General features: G+C 55.0%; 2 protein-coding genes and 1 non-coding gene across 10 annotated transcripts; 1 reads left to right on the top strand and 2 right to left on the bottom strand.

Moving 5' to 3' along the window:
* Positions 1-1,018: 1,018 nt before the first annotated feature.
* WNT1 (Wnt family member 1) lies at positions 1,019-4,994 on the bottom strand. The gene is made up of 4 exons (XM_017545725.2): positions 4,877-4,994; positions 3,904-4,157; positions 2,944-3,209; positions 1,019-2,475 (listed from the first exon to the last, which is right to left on the bottom strand). Exons 1-4 carry the CDS (start codon positions 4,978-4,980, stop codon positions 1,987-1,989), a joined length of 1,113 nt encoding a protein of 370 aa, XP_017401214.1. The 5' UTR covers positions 4,981-4,994; the 3' UTR covers positions 1,019-1,986.
* Positions 3,826-18,371, top strand: WNT10B (Wnt family member 10B). Of its 8 annotated transcripts, none has more exons than XM_037744667.1 (7): positions 3,826-4,126; positions 7,455-7,538; positions 10,979-12,423; positions 13,301-13,414; positions 13,517-13,779; positions 15,567-15,940; positions 17,160-18,371. In XM_037744667.1, the coding sequence occupies exons 4-7, from the start codon at positions 13,341-13,343 to the stop codon at positions 17,616-17,618; spliced, it is 1,170 nt and encodes a 389-aa protein (XP_037600595.1). In that variant the 5' UTR covers positions 3,826-4,126; positions 7,455-7,538; positions 10,979-12,423; positions 13,301-13,340; the 3' UTR covers positions 17,619-18,371. The 8 variants fall into 8 exon arrangements, with proteins under 8 accessions (XP_037600595.1, XP_017401219.1, XP_017401220.1 ...); XM_017545731.2 differs by lacking the exon at positions 3,826-4,126 and having other exon boundaries at positions 7,427-7,538; positions 10,979-11,118; positions 11,447-12,423; XM_037744669.1 differs by lacking the exon at positions 3,826-4,126 and having other exon boundaries at positions 7,427-7,538; positions 10,979-11,118; positions 11,395-12,423.
* On the bottom strand, positions 8,372-8,475 carry LOC119473752. Its single transcript, XR_005202977.1, has one exon. It is a non-coding gene; the product is annotated as a U6 spliceosomal RNA (small nuclear RNA).
* Positions 18,372-19,426: the final 1,055 nt, after the last annotated feature.

Genomic DNA, 19,426 nt, shown 5'->3' with positions numbered 1-19,426 from the left:
TTTGAATTCTAGCCCACCTGCTCCCTTCTCTCTCATCAGCATCTCTGAGCTTCTGGGTCCAGCACCAGACTCATCACCTATTATCTGGATCCCCCTGAGCCCAAGATTGGGAGCTAGGGTCCTAATAAGGTATTTATTAGGTAAATATAGTATATATGTGTGTGTGTGTGTGTGTGGTGTGTGTGTATGGTGTGTGTGGCATGTGTGTATATATAGGTGTGTGTGTGTGTGGTGTGTATGTGTATATATAGGTGCGTGTGTGTGTATGTGTATATATATATGTATATATGCATGTATGTATATATGTGTATATAAATATATATGTATGTGTGTGTGTGTGTGTATATATATATATATGAGAGAGAGAGAGAGAGAGAGAGAGAGACTCCTTATGTGGCTCAGGCTGCTCTCAAACTCCTGGGCTGAATCGATCTGCCTGCCTCAATCTCCCAGTGTGTTGGGATTACAGGCGCCAGCCACTGCACCAGGCCAGCATTTACTTTTCTGGTGGTGGAAGTGCTTCAACCTTGTCTAATGCCCTGACCACAGCTGAAGAAGCCAGGCTTCAGGGACCAACAGCTCTACATCAGGGGCAGCAGCACCCTTTCTGCTTTAGTTTTTCTTCCTACTTTTTGGAACATGGCCACAGTTATTCAATAGCAGCTATTTTCTCAACAGCTCTTGCAGGCAGGAAAAGCAGGCACTGAGATCGTTTAACCCACATTCACTGAGTCATGCACTTGCCCATATCACACAGTTAGTGGAAGAACCCTGCAGGATTGTTTGGCTCCTGACCAGGTTCCTCTCTCAGGAGAGCTGGATTCCCAGTGGTCTCATTAGGGTCATCCAAGGGTCAGAATCTCAGGGCCCTCTGGCAAAGCTAGGAAGCCAGTCACCCAACAGTGCATTCTATTTGTTTGAGAGAGATAAGCCTTCAAGCCTGGGAGTGGTAAAAGGAGAGGAAAGGGGACACCACAAGGTTGTGTTCTGCATTCAAGGAAAAGCCACCAAGTCATTGATAAAAATAGAGATTTTATTCTGCAGAGGAAGATGCTACATTGGTGGGGGCGAGGAGCCACTAATAGCTACAGGGGAAGGAAATACTGATTCCAGGAGGCACACGCATCTTTGAGAAACTGAGGAGAGAAGAGGGACCAGAAAAGGCAGCAGGGAGAAAGGAGAGAAGAGTGGAGAGGGACTGGGTTGGGGCGGAGGTGGTCTTTGCAAACCAGGCTGGGACCCAGCACAATAAATAGTTTTATTTACAACATCCAAACTCGTGGCTCTGTATCCACGTTTCAGTGCAAATTATTTACACACTGATGAGGAGGCAGTACAGGAAGGGGTAGGAGGTGGCCCAGGGAGGCATGGCTCACAGCTGTTCAGTGGCTCCACAACAGAGAGTGGGCGAATGGGGGCATTTCTGCTGGTTCCCCCAACCTCATTTCCACATCATCACAGCTGCCCTTTTACCCTGGAACCTCCCGTTGCAGCTGCAGGTGGGGAGGAGAAAGGCCCTGATGTTCAAGTGTGGGTTCAGGGTCTGCACCCACGGCAGGAGAATAGGAAGGGGCCTGGGAGGACCCGGAGAAAACGCAGGACAAAGGGGAAGAGAGGGAGAGAGGTCGCTGGCGCGATGGAGGAGGCAGAGTGACACCGTCAGGAGCTGACTCCACGGTGGAGGGGACCCATCCTCTCACCTCCTGGCCAAGCAGGGGGCAGTGCAACAAGGGGTCTCCCGCGGAGAGGGAGGGAGGTAGGTCCGGAACAGGTCCATCAGGATGGCAAGAGGGTTCCTGCCGCCCCAGGCAAGTGGTTTGAGGAGTCCCCCGGGAGGAGGAAATGGGAGAGATGGGATACGTATGAACCGCGGGGAGCGTGACCGGAGGTACTCGGGTGGGAGAATAACAGGGTCTTGAGTACCAGCGAGTCTGTTTGGGGGAGGACTCGAGGGGAGCGTTTCTGGGGGCGAGTCCGCGCAGCGCCTCACAGACACTCGTGCAGTACGCGCGTGTGCGTGCAGTTGCGGCAGCTGACGTGGCAGCACCAGTGGAAGGTGCAGTTGCAGCGCTCGGTGACGCGCTGCGTGCGCGTGCGGTGGCCCCGGCCGCAGCAGAGCAGCTCGCAGCCGTCCAGCGCGGGCGAGGAGCTGTTACAGGCGCGCCCTGCCGTGCCCGCTGTACCCAGGCGTCCGCTGTACGTGCAGAAGTTGGGCGATTTCTCGAAGTAGACGAGGTCGTGGGGGGAGGGCGGTTTGTGGGCCGGGTCTTCCGGCTCCAGGCGCAGCAGCTCCGCCCGCGAAGCGCGGTTGCTGCCGCGGTTGCCGTAGAGGACGCGCGAGGCGCCGTCGAAGCGGTCGCGCAGCACGTCGCCCACGGCACGCAGCGTGGGCAGCCGCATCCAGCACGTGCGCACCGTGCACGAACCGGACATCCCGTGGCACTTGCACTCTTGGCGCATCTCGGAGAATACGGTCTGCGGGGAGAGAGGAAGAAAGAGTGTCCCAGGGCACCTGGCCAGAGCCAAGCGCCCAGACACTGCCCCCTCCCGGACGCCACGGGGGCCGGACCTCAGCAAAAGGCCAGGCCTAGCTGAGCCCAGAAGGGAGGCGCGAAAAGTTCCGCTGAGATTTGGAAACCCGGCCCAACCTTGCTCCGCCCCGGAGAGTCAGTCTCGGCCTCTCAGGCGTGTTTTTCGAATCTGTCCAGTGAAGAGGCTGTGCTTGATTTCTAACCTCTTCTGTTTCACCTGCTAGCGGGACAGGCATCCCTTTCCCCTCAGCCACTGACTGTCTCCTCTATCCTCCGGCTTCGTTCCAAGCCTCCCGCTCTCCCAGGACGCCCTCTCCTGGTGCCCCTTGCCTTGTCTCACCGACTGTCACTTCCCCAGCCCGAGATTGGCCCCTGCCGCTCCGTTTAGGGTGCGGAGCCTCTCCAAGCTCACCGTGCGACCCGCCTCGTTGTTGTGAAGGTTCATGAGGAAGCGCAGGTCCCGTCCCTTCTCCCCGGAGTCCACGAACTCCCGGCCAAAGAGGCGGCCGAAGTCAATGTTGTCGCTGCAGCCCCCCCAGTGCCAGTCGGGGCCCCCCGGGCCGCGCCGCCGGTAGTCACATGTGCAGGATTCGATGGAACCCTCTGAGCAGGAGCGCGCCACCGAATGGGTGACCCCCGCGGAGGTGATAGCGAAGATAAACGCTGTTTCTCGACAGCCTGTGGAAGAAAGGAGCGGGGATCAGCAAGGGGGCACGTGGGGCACGGCCAGCACTCTCAGTGAAGGGCTTGGGACCCTGGAATCCCACCCCCGACTCCGCACTTAGAGTCTTGAGAGCCAGGGCGGCAGTGCTGGAAAGCTGGTCCCTAGGGCTCATAGAGAAAGCAGGTGCGTGGGCACGCAGCCACGTCCACGGGCGTAATCACACCTTGCTGGGACGCTCCAGGGCGTATTTTGGCTCGATAGCGGAAGTGGAGCAGCCCCAGAGAGAAAAACCGAAGAGAGGGGAGCGGAAGAACAATACATCCCCAAGACTTCTTCGCAGTCCAAAACTTTCGGCCCATTTTGGCGATGTAAGCCTTGCCGGGCGGGAGGCAAGACACACGTCTGCAGAGAGCGGCTTCCCAGGAGCTTTTGAGAGAGGCTGGGGGAAAGCGGTGGTCAGCCGGCATCCGAGACCCGAACCCCTTTATCTGGGGTAGTAGCTCAGAAAAGTTAAGCTTCGTTTCCAGGGTGCACGGCTGGAAAACGCCTTGTAGAAGTCTGGCCCGGAGCTGGCGCTGGACACGAGGCACTTGGCGGGTTGTGTGACCCTCCAGGCGCCCGAGACACCTCTGCACACGCCCGCCCATGCCCTGGGGGTGACCCCGCGTTTCCCCTGCTCCCGGAAGCGTCGCCTTCCTGGGCACCCACCTCGGTTGACGATCTTGCCGAAGAGGTGGGGCCCTGGAGCAGTGGGGCAGTTCCAGCGGCGATTCCGGAACTGCCACTTGCACTCGCGCACGGCGCTCTGCAGCCCCCCGCTCACGCTGTGCAGGATCCCCGGATTTTGGCGTATCAGACGCCGCTGTTTGCGGCTCAACAGCTGCAGACTGGGCTCGAGTACCAGTTGCAGACTCTTGGAGTCCGTCAGCAGGTTCGTGGAGGAGGCTACGTTCACAATACCCCTGGTGGGACATATGATAGCTGAGGTTCAGGAAGGGGACCCGCACCTTAACCATAAAAACTGTGCCACCCGGTCCTCTTCCTGGCGGTACGTGCCTGGAGAGGGTGGCGGGAGATCAATAATGCGGTAATGACTTTGCGCTCCCAGGCTCACTAATTTAAAGAACTGGGCTTCCAGACCTGTGTGTGCCCAGGAGTCCCAGGGCTGCTCGCCTGAGCCCTAGGTCCGGAGACAGAGAGGGCACCCGAGGACGGAGTTTCTACCTTGGATCTCCGAGCCTCTTCCGGTCAGCCTGAGCGAGGTAATAATGGCCTGCCATTCTTGCCCATCCAAGGCGTGAAATGCTTAGGAGTTCCCACCCTCTTCCCTCCTTTCTAAGCGAACGCCTGGCCCTTCACTTCCCGAGGTGGGAAAACCTGTGGTGAGGCCACCGCCGTGAGGCTGGAGTTGGCGCTCGAACGGGAAGGGCGGTGCTAGATGAGAGTGGGCTCCCTGCCTGGGGTATCTTAGGCCTCCGCGGGCGGATCATTCGCCCCACTTCTACAGAGCTGGAGTCTGGGGCAACTCCACTCCAGATCTCCCTTCGGTGTCGTCGCGGAGGGAAGTCAGAACGGGGAGGGAGCCTGTCGGCGGACGGATCCCAGAGCGTGGGAGCTGGGTAGGGTTGGCCCCTGGCTGTGTGCCGCGGGACAAGTGGCGACCCCGCACTAGCTCACTTACCACCATCGGCCACTGCTGTTGGCAGCCAGGGCTGCGGGCAGAGCGGCCAGCGCCAGCAGCAGCGTAGCAGAAAACCAGCCAGGCAACAGCGCCCAGAGCCCCATGGCCTGCCTGGCTTTGCCCGCTCTGTGCTACAAGTTGCGGCGACTTTGGCTGTTGCCCGCGACGGTGGGACGGGACGCGGCGGTGGCGGCAGTGGCGAGAGTTCTCAGTCTGGCTTTAACAACCCTGGGGGCGGGCGGCGGACAGCATGGCTCGCGGTCCAGGCTGGTGGGCTGAGGCGGCCACGGCGGGCGGCACCGCCTCTTATAGTTGCGGCGCTGGCTGAAATGACGGGAGGAGGCTGCCCCACCGGGCCGCACTGTGACACCAGGGCGCACCGGTTAGGGGCGCAGACAATGGGCAGCGAGCGGGACTGTGGTTCCCGCCCGTCTGAGCTGAGAGCTGACGGGCTGGCCGTCGGGGCTCACCCCCGCCCCCTGCCCGGTGGCCCCCGCCTCCGGGCCTGCACTGGCCGCGGACCCCTCCCCTTGGGACACCCTCCCACGCGAGCCCGCCTCACTCCGCTTAGCGTCCGGAGCCCGTCGGGGACTAGCATCCGCCAGGGGGCGCTGCGAGCGTGTGCTGCGGGTAGAGCCAGCCAGGGGCCCAGCCCGCCTCGCAGCCGTGGGGCTGTCCCCTCGACGTCACCCCGGGCCCCGCCGGCGTCTCCTCTCTCCCCCATCCTGAATGTGGGAAGGAAAGCTGTGGTTCTGGGCAGCGACTCCGGGGAGAAGCTTAACCGCCCAGGAACCCTCGATGGCTGGACAGAGAAGGAAAAGGGGGAGACGGGGGCGTGAGTGCGGCTGTGGTCAGGGAAATCCCGGGTATGAGTTGTGGGGGTGAGCTGACCAAAAGGATCCTAGCGGTGGAGAGAAACCTGAAGCAGCAGGCAGTTTGTTCATGTGGGTCAGAAGAAGTGCACAAGTGGTGCTGTGTGTGTGTGTGTGTGTGTGTGTGTGTGTGTGTGTGAGAGAGAGAGAGAGAGAGAGAGAGAGACAGGGAGAGAAGTGGGACAATGTGAATACGGGTGGGAGTGAGAATGTGCTGTGTTCTGAGGGTGCATCCTCCTGTGTGTTGGTACGTGCAGAAACTCCTTGTTCTGACTAAGGATGTTAGGAAACTTTCCAAAGAATTTTGGAATTTAGCTCAAGTCAGAAAGGGTCATGGAGTCATCTTGTCACAGTCACCGCCTGGGGCAGTGTGTCAGAAAGGAGGTGGCAACTGTCAGAAGGAGACGCAGAAGCATGATTGAGGGATGGAGGGTGTCTGGACTGTGTGTGGAGTGGGTGGATGAGCGTGAGCATGGGAAGATTAAATATGTGTGTATGCGTCACTCTGTTGCCCTTTGTACCTCGTGGCATCCTATGGTGTGTCACACTGTGGCATGTGTCAACCAGTGCATGTCATTGGGGGAGAGACCCAAGCCTACAACCAAGATGGTATGGAGGTGAAACCAACCTGGAGTGGCTAAGACTCTGAGGCCTAGGCTCAGAAAGGATGGGATGTGGTGTGGATGTCCAGTGTACATATGGTGATGGAGAGGACTGGGAAGACACAGGTTGCTGCCTGCATTGAACTTGTGTCTCCATGTGTTTGCTTCTCTTTGGATTTTTCTTTCTTTTTTTTTTTTTTTTTTTTTTTAGAGGTTTTTTTTTTTTTTTTTTTTTTTTTTTTTTTTTGAGACGGAGTTTCACTCATGTTATCCAGGCTAGAGTGCAATGGCGCGATCTCGGCTCACCGCAACTTCCGCCTCCTGGGCTCAGGCAATTCTCCTGCCTCAGCCTCCTGAGTAGCTGGGATTACAGGCACGCACCACCACGCCCAGCTAATTTTTTGTCTTTTTAGTAGAGACGGGGTTTCACCATGTTGGCCAGGATGGTCTCGATCTCTTGACCTCGTGATCCACCCGCCTCGGCCTCCCAAAGTGCTGGGATTACAGGCTTGAGCCACCGCGCCCGGCCTCTCTTTGGATTTTTCTGCCAACTTTCTGTCTTCCCCCAAAGCTTTGGTTCCCACCACACTGGGAGACCCAGAGTGCCTGTGACCATCTCATCCATTGTACACTTTTCTCTTCTCTCCCAGGGACTCCTACTCAGCTTTAGGGCCACTTTGGCCTCCTATTGAAGAAGTGGTTGCTGTACCCTATATGGGGAATAGGGGGCACTGCCAGCCTGGTTATCACGCCCCACCACCACACACAGATGGCCCCTGGAAGGAGGGAAGACCTTTACATCTCTTCTCTCTCCCCATTTTACAGAATTAAAATAGATCAGGCAGTTGTCCAAGCTCCACATCTAATAAATCAATGGTAGAGCCAGATTAAAACCCAGACCAATTTGACTCAAAGCCCATGCTCTTCCTATCTTACCAGCTGCTTGCCAGTGTGCAGGAGTTGCAGGCTGGGAACGCTTCTCAAAATTGATAGATAGGTAAGCATAATTTTTAGGGCCTTCTTGCCTCCCTTTTGAGTTCTAGCTCTCACTGTTTTCATCACCCTTGTTTTTTGGGATGCCTTCTGACTGAGAAATTTCCCCAGGCCTGAACCTAAACAGTCTCAAGTCCCAGAAATGACTAGGCTTCCCTTCCAAGGCAGGAAAATTACTCTAAGGAATAAATCCAGGTCAGTTTAATTAATGTTCCTGGGCACTTGTGTTTTAAATGAGATGTATATTAACCCAAATGAAGCCTGATGAAAGTTATTTTAGATAGAAATGTCCTCTCCCCCCCTTTTTTTTTAGATGGGAGTTTTACTCTTGTTGCCCAGGCTGGAGTGCAATGGCACGATCTCAGCTTACTGAAACCTCCACCTCCCAGGTTCAAATGATTCTCCTGCCTCAGCCTCCCACATAGCTGGGATTACAGGCATGTGCCACCATGCCCAGCTAATTTTGTACTTTTAGTAGAGACGGGGTTTCTCCATGTTGGTCAGGCTGATCTCGAACACCTGATCTCGTGATCCACCCACCTCAGCCTCCCAAAGTGCTGAGCCACTGTGCCTGGCCTTCTTTCCCTTTTTTTCCCCTTTGCCCAGCCTAGTATATCTGGCCCATCCAAGGATTCACCCCTGAGGGAGAAGGTGTACTGATCCAGCATCCTCCACAGATCCAAACCCAGTAGCCCCCACAGAAAGCACCTGGCATAGATGGCTCAAGTAAATGAACAATGTACCATGGAGAGTCTGTCCTTTATCCCTTAGGAGTTTCTCCTCACGGGGGCCTGAGTCACATCTTTTGGCCTAGTGGATTGATACAACACCATGAGGGTGGGGAGCTGGCTGGAAGATATGGGAGCCCTGTCTGTGACCACTGGTGTCAAGCAGAGGTGGGAAGAGGGGAAAGGAGCTGCTGTGCTTTGTTCCAACATTCCACCTACCAGGAGGAGGGGGAAGAGGGGAAGGCCCCTCGGTCTGGGTCACAGTGTGTATGGCCTGGTTCACATTTCTTTTTCTTTTTTCAAAATGTGAAATGCTTCATCAATTTGCGTGTCATCCTTGTGCAGGGGCGATGCTAATCTCTGTATCATTCCAGTTTGAGAATACGTAATGCCAAAGCAAGCACCCAAATTTCTATTTAGATCAAATCATCATGTTATCAACTGTCCCCTCTTTCTTTCCTGCGTCATCCGTTTGGCTCTCTCCTGGAACATACCCATAAGCATGCAGACATGCTGCAATAGTACCCCTCTGATATACCCCAAAACTTCATTAGACCCCACGTTACTGCCCAAGATTGCTCCGTTTCAGTGCTGCATTTTACTGCAAAACTCAAAATGGTTGATTTAATTACTAGAGCCAATTTCTTTCTTTCTTTTCCTTTTCTTTTTTTTCTTTTGAGATGGAGTTTTGCTCTTATTGTCTAGGCTGGAGTGCAATGGCGCAATCTTGGCTCACTGCAACCTCCATCTCCCGAGTTCAAGCAATTCTCCTGCCTCAGCCTCCCGAGTAGCTGGGATTATAGGTGCACACCACCATGCCCGGCTAATTTTGTATTTTTAGTAGAGATGGGATTTCTCCACATTGGTCAGGTTGGTCTCGAACTCCTGACTTCAGGTGATCCACCCACCTCGGCCTCCCAAAACAGAAGTCTGATTAGTTCAACCCTCTGCTCAAAATTTTCCAGTGAGTCCCCATCTCACTCAGAATAAAGGGGCCTTCCTTCCTGAGCTTCACTGACTATCACGCTCTCCATTGTGAATTCCTCCCCACCAGCCCCGCTGGCTTCTTTGCTAATCCTTTGAACCAAGCATGCTCCTTTCTAAGGGTCTGTGCTCCTGCTTTTCTGTCTTCTAAAATGCCCTTCCTCAGATCTCTCCATGTATTTGTTCCCTCACTTAGTTTTTCCTCTCCCTTTGTAAAATAGAATCCCACTACTAATGTCCTTCACCCTGCTTCATTTTTCTCTGTATCAGTTTTGACCATGGATGACTTTAAAGGCTTGAAGTTGAAAATCGGTAGCAATCCACCCCCTGGAATAGGGGTAGAGGTGAGATCTTAGAAGGGAGAGGAGCTTTGCTTTGACTTTGGGATCTGGTGAGGAAGCAGGGGACCAGGGAGAGTTTGTGGGCAGAGGAGCCTACCCTCCTTTGAAGCACGCACGGGCAGCACTGCCCCCTTGGTCTGGAAAGGCACAGCCCATCCATTAGGCCTGAGTAGAGAAGGGGGCAAAATTCTAAGGTAATCCCACGGATTTGTTGGGGTGAACTGCTGAAAGTGGGGTCTTCCTGAAAGTCCAGTATACCATTGGCCTGCGGGCCCTTTGGTGCCTCCAGGTGGTGGCCTACGGTGCTGCAGCAGAAGGCGCATGAGGCAGAGGGTGGGCAGCGCAGCTGAGCTCACCACCACGGGCGCATCCATCCCTCCTGGGTCTATAATTTGGGTTCCCCGGGCCTGGCCGCCCCTATCAGCGGCTCAGCAACAGATGAGTCACCCGGGACCCCGGGCCAAGGCAAACATGGGGGGAGGAGGAGGAGAAAGCTTCTGAGGCTTTAGCCACCGCCTCAGTTGCTCGACATCCCCCAATCTCCAGGGTCCCCCACTCTTTTCTTTGACTCCCGCCCTCCAGAGCCCCAGTGTTCTTCCCACATTGCTCTCGTTACACCCTCCATCCCTAGGATGGGAAGGGCAGCCCTCCAGCCTTCTCATCTAGGGGAAGGGACACCAGTTTGCTCCTAGTCCCTCCCTGCAGTGATGAAAGCCCCCCATTTTCCCCCTCCTGTCATTGGCCCCAACCCATGTCAAGGTCTCTCTGGTTCCCGCCCCTCCCCTTTCCTGGAGCTGGCCGCGTGCTTGGGGTATTAGGCAATGGGTGTGCACCCACAGCCCTCTCCAGGCCCCGCCTGTCCGACCGCCCTCTAGCTGCCTGCGGGTCAGTGCTCAGGCCAGCCGGTCGGGCTGAGGGCACTGTGGGCCAGCTCAGGCCACCCAGTCTGCCGGCCTGTGGCCTCTTGTCCCAGATATGGGCTTCAGTAGAGAGAATGAGCAGGACTCTGGGTCCTTGGATTTGGAACAGTCCCACTTGGGGAGACCTGGGGTCACTAGGAAGTTGAAACCTATTATAGTAGTTCTGTCCTTCAATGCTTCTTGGCACCTGACTGCATGCTGGAGACTGACAAGGGTACAATCAGAAGGCAAAAAATAATCCCAAACCTAAGGGGGACCCAGAGCCGCATGGAGAAATACAGATGTCCATGAGGTCCCCATGGAGAAGAGAGGCTTAGGCAACCTCATTCCCCTATTCCAAGGACCTGGCAGGAATCCCAGGCTGACTGCAGGAGAAAGGATAAGGACACTGGCAGATCATGAATCCAGGTGTAAGGATGAAAACTATGAGATGGGGCTTGCAGATTCTGATGACCTCGAAAACCACACATGGTTTGGCTCTTGTCCTCTAAATGGGAAGAAGGGTCAGGAAATCTAGGGCTCCCTCTTCCCCATCCCAGAGGTGGGGAATCAGAGAAAAGCAACCTGGTCCAGGCTGTCCAGTGTCAGGGACCATGGCACTGTCACCTCCCCAGACTGCTCACAGCCTGACACATAACGGTGATCCATAAATATCCCAACAGATATAAGTTGCATGATCTCCTGTCTCAGACTGCTGTGCCCGCTATCCAACAGTGACCCATGCAGCATGGGCAGGACCTCCAGCAGCACAGGCTGGAGGCTGACTGCCCAGCAGAGCTGCACCGCCACCACCAAGGAAGAGGTGACTGTGGTTGTGGGTATCATCCCTGTGCCTCTGCTTGCTGGGGGGCAGTCTGAGTCAATGTGCCTGGGGCGTGTGGGGCCAGCCATGCCTTGGGCTGCGGTCTGGCAGGGGCGGGGGGGGGGCGGCTGGAAAGCCTGGGGCCCCTCTCTGGCAAAAATAGCCCACAGTGGTTAGAGCTTCGAGGGTGAGTCAGGCGGGAGCACAGTGGCACCTAACCCCTTCGCTGCCACTGGATCTCCCAAAGGCAGTTTGCCTTTGCCTGTGCACCCCAAGACCAGGCTCTTTTCCGACTGCCCTTGGACTTGGCTCAATTTTGGATCCCAAGGCCCTCCTCATCCCATCAGAAGGAAGTCTGCAGCTTGGAGCAGGAATCCAGGCCACCCAAAGTGCAGACTGGGGAATCCCGAGAAGGGTAAGAGACCTCTATTGGTAAGCATCCCTGCCAGCAAGGAAGCATCAGGGCAGGCTGAGGATCTCTGGGGCTACCTGAACCTCCACCAGGGCCAAACTGAGGTGAAAGCTGACCCCTCCAAAGGGGCAGGCGCGAGGCTTGATGGTGGGTGGGAACCAAGCTGCCCAGACCTGCACTTCTCCTGCCTGCTCTGAGTGCCCTGGGTATGGGCACCACATGTGACTGTCTCACACTGAGAAGCCCAAAGACTGTCCGGCTCCATCTTCATCTTGTCAAAGGCACCTTCCAGCCACCTTGATCTCGCTGGAGAAACTGATGCAAAAAGAAGTGTTGAAAGATGTGGCCACTTGGGCCACATTCTGGCTCTCTAGGAAGGTTACTATACCCTCCCTGCAGCCTTGGTGACCCCAGAGCAGGTAAGAGGAACTCTGGCCACCTCCTTCTTCAGTGGGGCCAAGCCTGAACCCAGGCATCCAGGAGAAGGGGTGTGTGTGTGTGTGTGTACGCTGGGAGGAGGGGGAGCAGCTTCGTTTGCCTGGTCAAGGCGGGGAGTGCAGGGTAGGGTGGGGAAGCCCCAGGCTCAGGGAGGGGCCGAAGCTCCGTCAGCCCGGCAGAGCCTCTGTGAGCTTGGCTCGAGCAGAGCCAGAGCCCCCAGTCCTTTGCTTGCCGGATTGCTAGCTCTCTCTCCTTCCCTTCCTCCCTCCCTTCCTCCCCACGGCCAGCGGAGCAGCGCTGGGGAAGCGGTGAAGAGGAGTGGCCCGGCCCTGGAAGAATGCAGCTCTGCCAAGGGGACAGAACCCAGCACAGTCTCCCCACGGATTAAGCAGGACTAGTGAAGCTCAGGCAACCCAACCGTGCCCGTCTCAGACCCCGCACCCAAACCACTGGAGGTAATTAGACCTGGGAAAGCAGGGAGGGCAGGGACATGAACACCGGGAAGAGACAGGCACGTGTGTAGTCAGACAGACAGACACGCATCCACCCACAGAAGCACGGAGATGCTTAGAGAGCCAGAGATATTGCTAGAGATAAAGACAGGGAATAAAGGAGTGCCCCCAGATTTAGAAAGCAATGAACTTGAGAGCGAAGGGGTGAGGACCAGACCGGTGCCTATGGAGGAGGAGAGCTTGTGGTTACGCAAGTGGGGGGTAGGGAAGAGGATTCAGTCTGCACCAAGGTCCCTTTTAGAAGGGAGCCAGGCTCTTCTTCCCACCTTTCCTGCACCTGGAGCCCCTCCTCTTTCCTTGCTACTCAGGGAGGGTGCAGTGTGGGTGGGGAGCCCATTCTTAGACCTTTCTTATGGAGCCAGCTTGGCCTTGATGACTCCTGGAGGTGACAACCCCTTAGGTGGTGGGGAACCCCCTCCTATTCCCACTCCCTAGCCCTTTGAGGGCTGGGAAGCTAGTCATGGGGCCCTGGAAAAGGGAACAGTAGGCGAGGTTGTGGAGCAAGTGTTTGTGAATCTGTGTGTCTGAGTTTGCATGTGAGTGTGTCTGTGTGCCGGGCTTTGTGTCTGATTGGACGGGGTTCCAGCGGTGCTCACGTGAGTCCTGAGCTGGGACTACACCTGGACTCTTCCTCTTTAAGACCTCCAAGCCTCAGGGACTCTGGGAATCAAGTGGTGATTCTTATTGTTTTGTTTGGGGAGGAATGAGAAGGGTCAGTAGGGTGGCATCGGTGGGTTAGGAGCCCGAAGAAGGGCATCACTTGGTTCCCCAGGCGAGCCGCCCTATTCCTGAACCCGCATCAGGTCTCCTTGTCCCGCAGGTCCTGATCGATCTGCACACCGGAGCCTCCGGGCTTCGACATGCTGGAGGAGCCCCTGCCGCGGCCTCCGCCCTCGGGCCTCGCGGGTCTCCTGTTCCTGGCGTTGTGCAGTCGGTGAGCAGTTCCCTCTGTCTCCCAGGCCACAGGAGAAGCACCGGGGTGGGGAGAGTTGTTGGGGTCTGGACCGCAGACCCCAGACGCCTTCTTGGTTCCCAGGGCTCTAAGCAATGAGATTCTGGGCCTGAAGTTGCCTGGCGAGCCGCCGCTGACGGCCAACAGCGTGTGCCTGATGCTGTCCGGCCTGAGCAAGCGGCAGCTAGGCCTGTGCCTGCGCAACCCCGACGTGACGGCGTCCGCGCTTCAGGGTCTCCACATCGCGGTCCACGAGTGTCAGCATCAGCTGCGCGACCAGCGCTGGAACTGCTCAGCGCTCGAGGGCGGCGGCCGCCTGCCGCACCACAGCGCCATCCTCAAGCGCGGTGAGCCTGGCTGGGCGGGTCTGCGCTGCCGCCGAGGCTAGGGGGTGGGGGGCAGGCCAAGGCGCGTGGAGGCGGGAAGGGACGGGTTTGTGGCTCCGGGAGGGGCCTCTCCTGGAATTCCCCCCCGCCTCTCAGAACCGCTCTGAGCCAGGTCTGGCCACCAGTCTGGGCCCCTGCGCGCCTAACTTCCACCTGCGTGCTGCCGGCAAGGCAGCTGTCCCTGCTCTCCTACCCTAGGGCCCCTCTTTCCTGCCTCCGCCCAGCTTGATCTGGGTTGCACCTGTGAACAAGAGATACCCCAGTCCTGGGAGCTTCAAACACCCCCTTATTCCCTCCCCCATTTTCTCTCCCCCAGCATCTTGGCTGGACAAGTCCAGGCTGGTGTCCCAGTGTCTCAGCAGGGGTTGGGTGACACCCCCCCACACGCACTGTTTAAGGGTTAAACCTGCTCCCCTAATTGCTGGGGTTCCCAGGAGCCAAAGCTGGGAACAAAGACCCTGATGACTTTGAAGGTGGGGAGCCAGTCCCCTCCTCTGTGCTGTGGGGGCTCCAGGTGTTGCTCACCTGAGCAGGTGAGGAACGGCTGGAGGGGGGGAGAACAGGTCACTGCTGGCCTGGTCTGGGAGGCATGGTCTGGAAGGCATGGTCTGGGAGGCATGGCTGCCTCTTCCCCTTCCCTGCTGGAGTTCACTCCCTGAGGTGTAAAGATCCACGGGCTCAGCCCTGAGATGGGGGCAGTGCTCTGGGGACTATGGGGTTAATAGGCAGCTGCCATCTGCAGGGGAATTCCCAAGACTTGTGCAAACAGCTTCACCCCTGGAGGGTTGGAGTTGGGGGGATCAGGATGCTGGCCCAGGAGCCCTGGATCTTGGGGTAGGAGAGGCCTGTCCTCTAAGGGGGTGCTGTCTCTCATCTTCTCAGGGCTCCAGAGAGCCCCTGCCTAAAATGAAGTGAGGGTCCCCCTCCTTCCCCACAGGGCCTGGTGTAGGGGAAGTCTTGGACACCCAAATGGTGAGCACGTTTATTTAAGTCTGTGAAAGGCTTGGCATCCTGAGCCTCTGTGACCCCCAAAACATAACAAATAAGCCAACCTTTTAAGAGGGCCTAAGGGAAAATCACTCCCCCACCTCTCTCCTCCTCTCAGTGTTTTATAGGGTAATAGCAGGTTAGGATGAACATAAAAAGGGCAGTCTTGAAGGGCAAATATAAAACTACATCCTGGGAAGAATGGAGCTCCATGGCTCCAGTGCTTTGGGGGTGCTGGGTGGTGGAAAGGTAGGTTGGTTAAAAGACTGATTAAAATAACCCTGAAGTGAAGAAAAAAAAATGCAGAACCACAAAGGCTCTGCTCCCACCTCACGCAAGCTCCCTGCAGGGTTGGGAGAATTTCTAAGGCTTTCAGATGTAGAACTCAGGTTGTACACATCTTCAAAGACCTCAGGGACTCCCTCTTAGTCATCTCCCAGCTCCAGGGGTCTCTCCTTCTGGGCTAGCACTTTCATCTACACCTGAAAATCACAGACTTACAGAGTGACAATGGGCCTCAGAGATCATCTTGACCCATCATCTCCCACCTCCCTTTAGAGATGAAGAATCTGAGGCTCTGTGCTTTCTGTACCCTTCCTTGTCCCATGACTTTCCTCCAAATCACTCAGCTGGTAAATGGCAGAGTCAGGATTCAGTTAGGAATTTCTGGAATTGGAGGGGAGCTGTTTATTTCCTTCTGCCTCCCCACTCTCAGCTGCCTGTCAACCTTACCTCCACCATCACACCCTTCTCATCCCCAGGTTTCCGAGAAAGTGCTTTTTCCTTCTCCATGCTGGCTGCTGGCGTCATGCATGCAGTAGCCACGGCCTGCAGCCTGGGCAAGCTGGTGAGCTGTGGCTGTGGCTTGAAGGGCAGTGGTGAGCAGGATCGGCTGAGGGCCAAACTGCTGCAGCTGCAGACACTGTCCCGAGGCAAGAGTTTCCCCTACTCTCTGCCCAGCCCTGGCCCTGGCTCAGACCCCAGTCCTGGCCCCCAGGACACATGGGAATGGGGTGGCTGTAACCATGACATGGACTTTGGAGAGAAGTTCTCTCGGGATTTCTTGGATTCCAGGGAAGCTCCCCGGGACATCCAGGCACGAATGAGAATCCACAACAACAGGGTGGGGCGCCAGGTATGTGTGTACGTCTTGTCCTGGGTCTTCCCAGCTTTTGAGGCCTGGTTAGCATTTGAGAGGCACCTGGGAATAATAGGATAAGGTGTGATGAGTGACTGATATTCACCTCACCATCAGCAGTAACCCAGCCTCAGGTTTGCATTTGTACAGAGCCTAATGATACTTACCTTACAATGTTATTAAGACTGAGCTGGCAGGCCAATGTGGTGGCTTATGCCTATAATTTCAGGACTTCTAGAGGCTAAGGCAGGAGGATTGCTTGAGGCCAGAAGTTCAAGACCAGCCTGAGCAAAGTAGTGAGACCCCATCTCTACATTAAAAAAAAATTATATAGCTGGGCGCAGTGGCTCATGCCTGTAATCCTAGCACTTTGGGAGGCCGAAGTGGGTGGAGCACCTGAGGTCAGGAGTTCAAGACCAGCCTGGCCATCATGGTGAAATCCCATCTTTGAAAAAAAAAAATTATATATATAAAAACAGACTGGGCTGGGTGCAGTGGCTCACGCCTGTAATCTCAACACTCCGGGAGGCCGAGATAGGCAAGTCACCTGAGGTCAAGAGTTCGAGACCAGCCTGGCCAAAATGGTAAAACCCCATCTCTACTAAAAGTACAAATATTAGCTAGGCATGGTGGTGGGCACCTGTAATCCCAGCTACTTGGGAGGCTGAGGCAGGAGAATCACTTGAACCTGGGAGGCGGAGGTTGCAGTGAGCTGAGATTGCACCACTGTGCTCCAGCCTGGGTGACAAGAGCGAGACTGTCTGAAAACAAAAACAGAAAAACAAAACAGACTGAGCTAGCAAATAGTACACCCAGCATAGTACATCATTTTTGGCTCACTACATAGTAGCTATTATTACAGCTGCCTTTCCTACAGAATTTAGGCATGCTGTGGGCCAGAATTCCAATTTTGTAAGTGCTTACGATGGAAAGAGCACTGGATCGGGAGTCAGGACAACTGGAGTTGAGTCTTGGCTCTATTACCAGCTGTTGATGGAAGATGGACAAATCACACCACTCTGTTTTCAATTCTGCACTCATAAAATGAGGGAGCTGGGCTATTAACTAACTGCAATGCCCTTTCTCTTCTGATATTCCATGTTATTCTTGCTTCAATTTGTCCCTCCCCGTGTTCTCTGTTCCATTCCCTCTCCTGTGCCTCTGTGCTCTGTCCATTTGCTGCCCTCCACTTCACCTCTTCTCCCCAATGCTCTAGGTGGTAACTGAAAACCTGAAGCGGAAATGCAAATGCCATGGCACGTCAGGCAGCTGCCAGTTCAAGACATGCTGGAGAGCGGCCCCAGAGTTCCGGGCAGTGGGGGCAGCGTTGAGGGAGCGGCTGGGCCGGGCCATCTTCATCGATACCCACAACCGAAATTCTGGAGCCTTCCAACCCCGTCTGCGTCCCCGTCGCCTCTCAGGAGAGCTGGTCTACTTTGAGAAGTCTCCTGACTTCTGTGAGCGAGATCCCACTATGGGCTCCCCAGGGACAAGGGGCCGGGCCTGCAACAAGACCAGCCGCCTGTTGGATGGCTGTGGCAGCCTGTGCTGTGGCCGTGGGCACAACATGCTCAGGCAGACACGAGTTGAGCGCTGCCATTGCCGCTTCCACTGGTGCTGCTATGTGCTGTGTGATGAGTGCAAGGTCACAGAGTGGGTCAATGTGTGTAAGTGAGGGTCAGCCTCACCTTGGGGGCGGGGGAGGGGACTGTGTGAGGGGGTGCCTTTTCAGCCCTTTGCTCTGATTTCCTTCCAAGGCAATCTTGGTCCCTGGAAGCTCAAAGTGTCTACTTGGAAACAGCTTTAGGGGTGGAGGGGGTCAGGTGTACTATGGGATGTGTAGACTTCTCTCCAACAATTGGAGGTTCTTGGGGGAAAGCTGCCACTCCTCTTCTGCTCCTTAGACACCTGAATGGACTAAGATGAAACGCACTGTATTGCTCCTCCCACTTCTCAACTCCAGAGCCCCTTTAACCCTGATTCATACTCCTTTTGGCTAGGGGGTCCCTATAGTTTCACCACTCCTCTCCCTTGAGGGATAACCGCAGGCACTGTTTGGAGCCATAAGATCTGTATCTAGAAAGAGATCACCCACTTCTATGTACTATTCCCAAACTCCTCTACTGCAGCCTGGGCTCCCTCTTGTGGGATAATGGGAGACAGTGGTAGGGAGGTTTTTTTCCTGGGAAAGGGACAGAGTGCTGAGGGGCACTCTCCCCTGAATCCTCAGAGTTGTCTGTCCAGACCCTTAGGGAAGTTGTCTCCTTCTATTCAGCAGTTAAAGAGGACCCTCCAAAGGAAGGGGTTTCCCTATGACTCTTGGAGCCTCTTTTTCCTTCTTCAGCAGGAAGGGTGGGAATGGATAATTTATTGTACTGAGACTTGTTCTTGGTTTCTGTTTGAAACTAAAATAAATTAAGTTACTGGATGCAGATGGTGATGTATGTATCCACACTTGGGATCCCAGTCCGTAGCTTCTTTTCTAGGTGAATTATCCTACCCTCCTACACTTAATGACTTTATGTATATCCTGCTGAGTTCCACAAAGGATTTGAAATGAATCTCAGTGACTTGGCAACTTTTCTTTGATAAAACCAGGAAGGGCTCCTAGGTGGGAAAGGATAGGTTTCCAGATGTAGGCCCTATTGACTCTCTATGTGCCTCAACTCCAAATTTCACCTTGTTCACTGCCTTATAACAAGGGCTGGCAATTATTTTTTTCATAGGGCTAGTAGTAAATATATTACACTTGTGGTCTTTGTTCCAACTATTCAGCTCTGCCACAATTAGTCAACTCTGCTGTTAAAGATCAACAGCGGCCATAGACCACACATAAATGAATGAGCATAGCTGTGTCCAATAAAACTTCATTCACAGAAATGGGCTGCAGGACCAAATTTGATCCTCTAGCTGCAGTTTGTTCACCCTTGTTCTAGACCACAAGGTTGCCTTTGTTCTGGAGTCTTTCATTCCTCAGTGTATCTCAACATTGAACTCTGACCCCAAAAAACCGGCACTTTTTTCTCTGGTTCTGAAGGAGTGAACTTGGGATGTAGATGCAAGACTGATGGGAAATGTATAAAAGAGGTGCCTGTGCTTGAAATGAGAGTTTTTCCCTCTGGAAACCAGCAAAACCAGCATGTTTTCTAATGGAATTATTTGCATATGTTTTTTGTCCTTATTTATTTATTTATTGAGACAGGGTCTCACTTAGCCACCCAGGCTAGAGTGCAATGGTGTGATCTTGTCTCACTGGAACCTCCTCTTCCTGGGTTCAAGCGATCCTTGTGCCTTAGTCTCCCAAGTAGCTAGGATTACAGGTATGCACTACCACGCCTGGCTAATTTTTATATTTTTAGTAAAGATGAGTTTTTGCCATGTTGGTTGGCCAGGGTGGTCTTGTCGAACTCCTTGTCTCAAGTGAGCCGCCCGCCTCAGATCCCTAAGTGCTAGGATTATAGGTGTAAGCCACTGCACCTGGCC

This window comes from Cebus imitator, unplaced genomic scaffold (genome assembly GCF_001604975.1).
Source record: "Cebus imitator isolate Cc_AM_T3 unplaced genomic scaffold, Cebus_imitator-1.0 Scaffold181, whole genome shotgun sequence".
Taxonomy (NCBI): Eukaryota; Metazoa; Chordata; class Mammalia; order Primates; family Cebidae; genus Cebus; species Cebus imitator.
The sequence above is the reverse complement of the archived record's forward strand: the minus strand, read 5'-3'. Positions and strand labels throughout refer to the sequence as shown.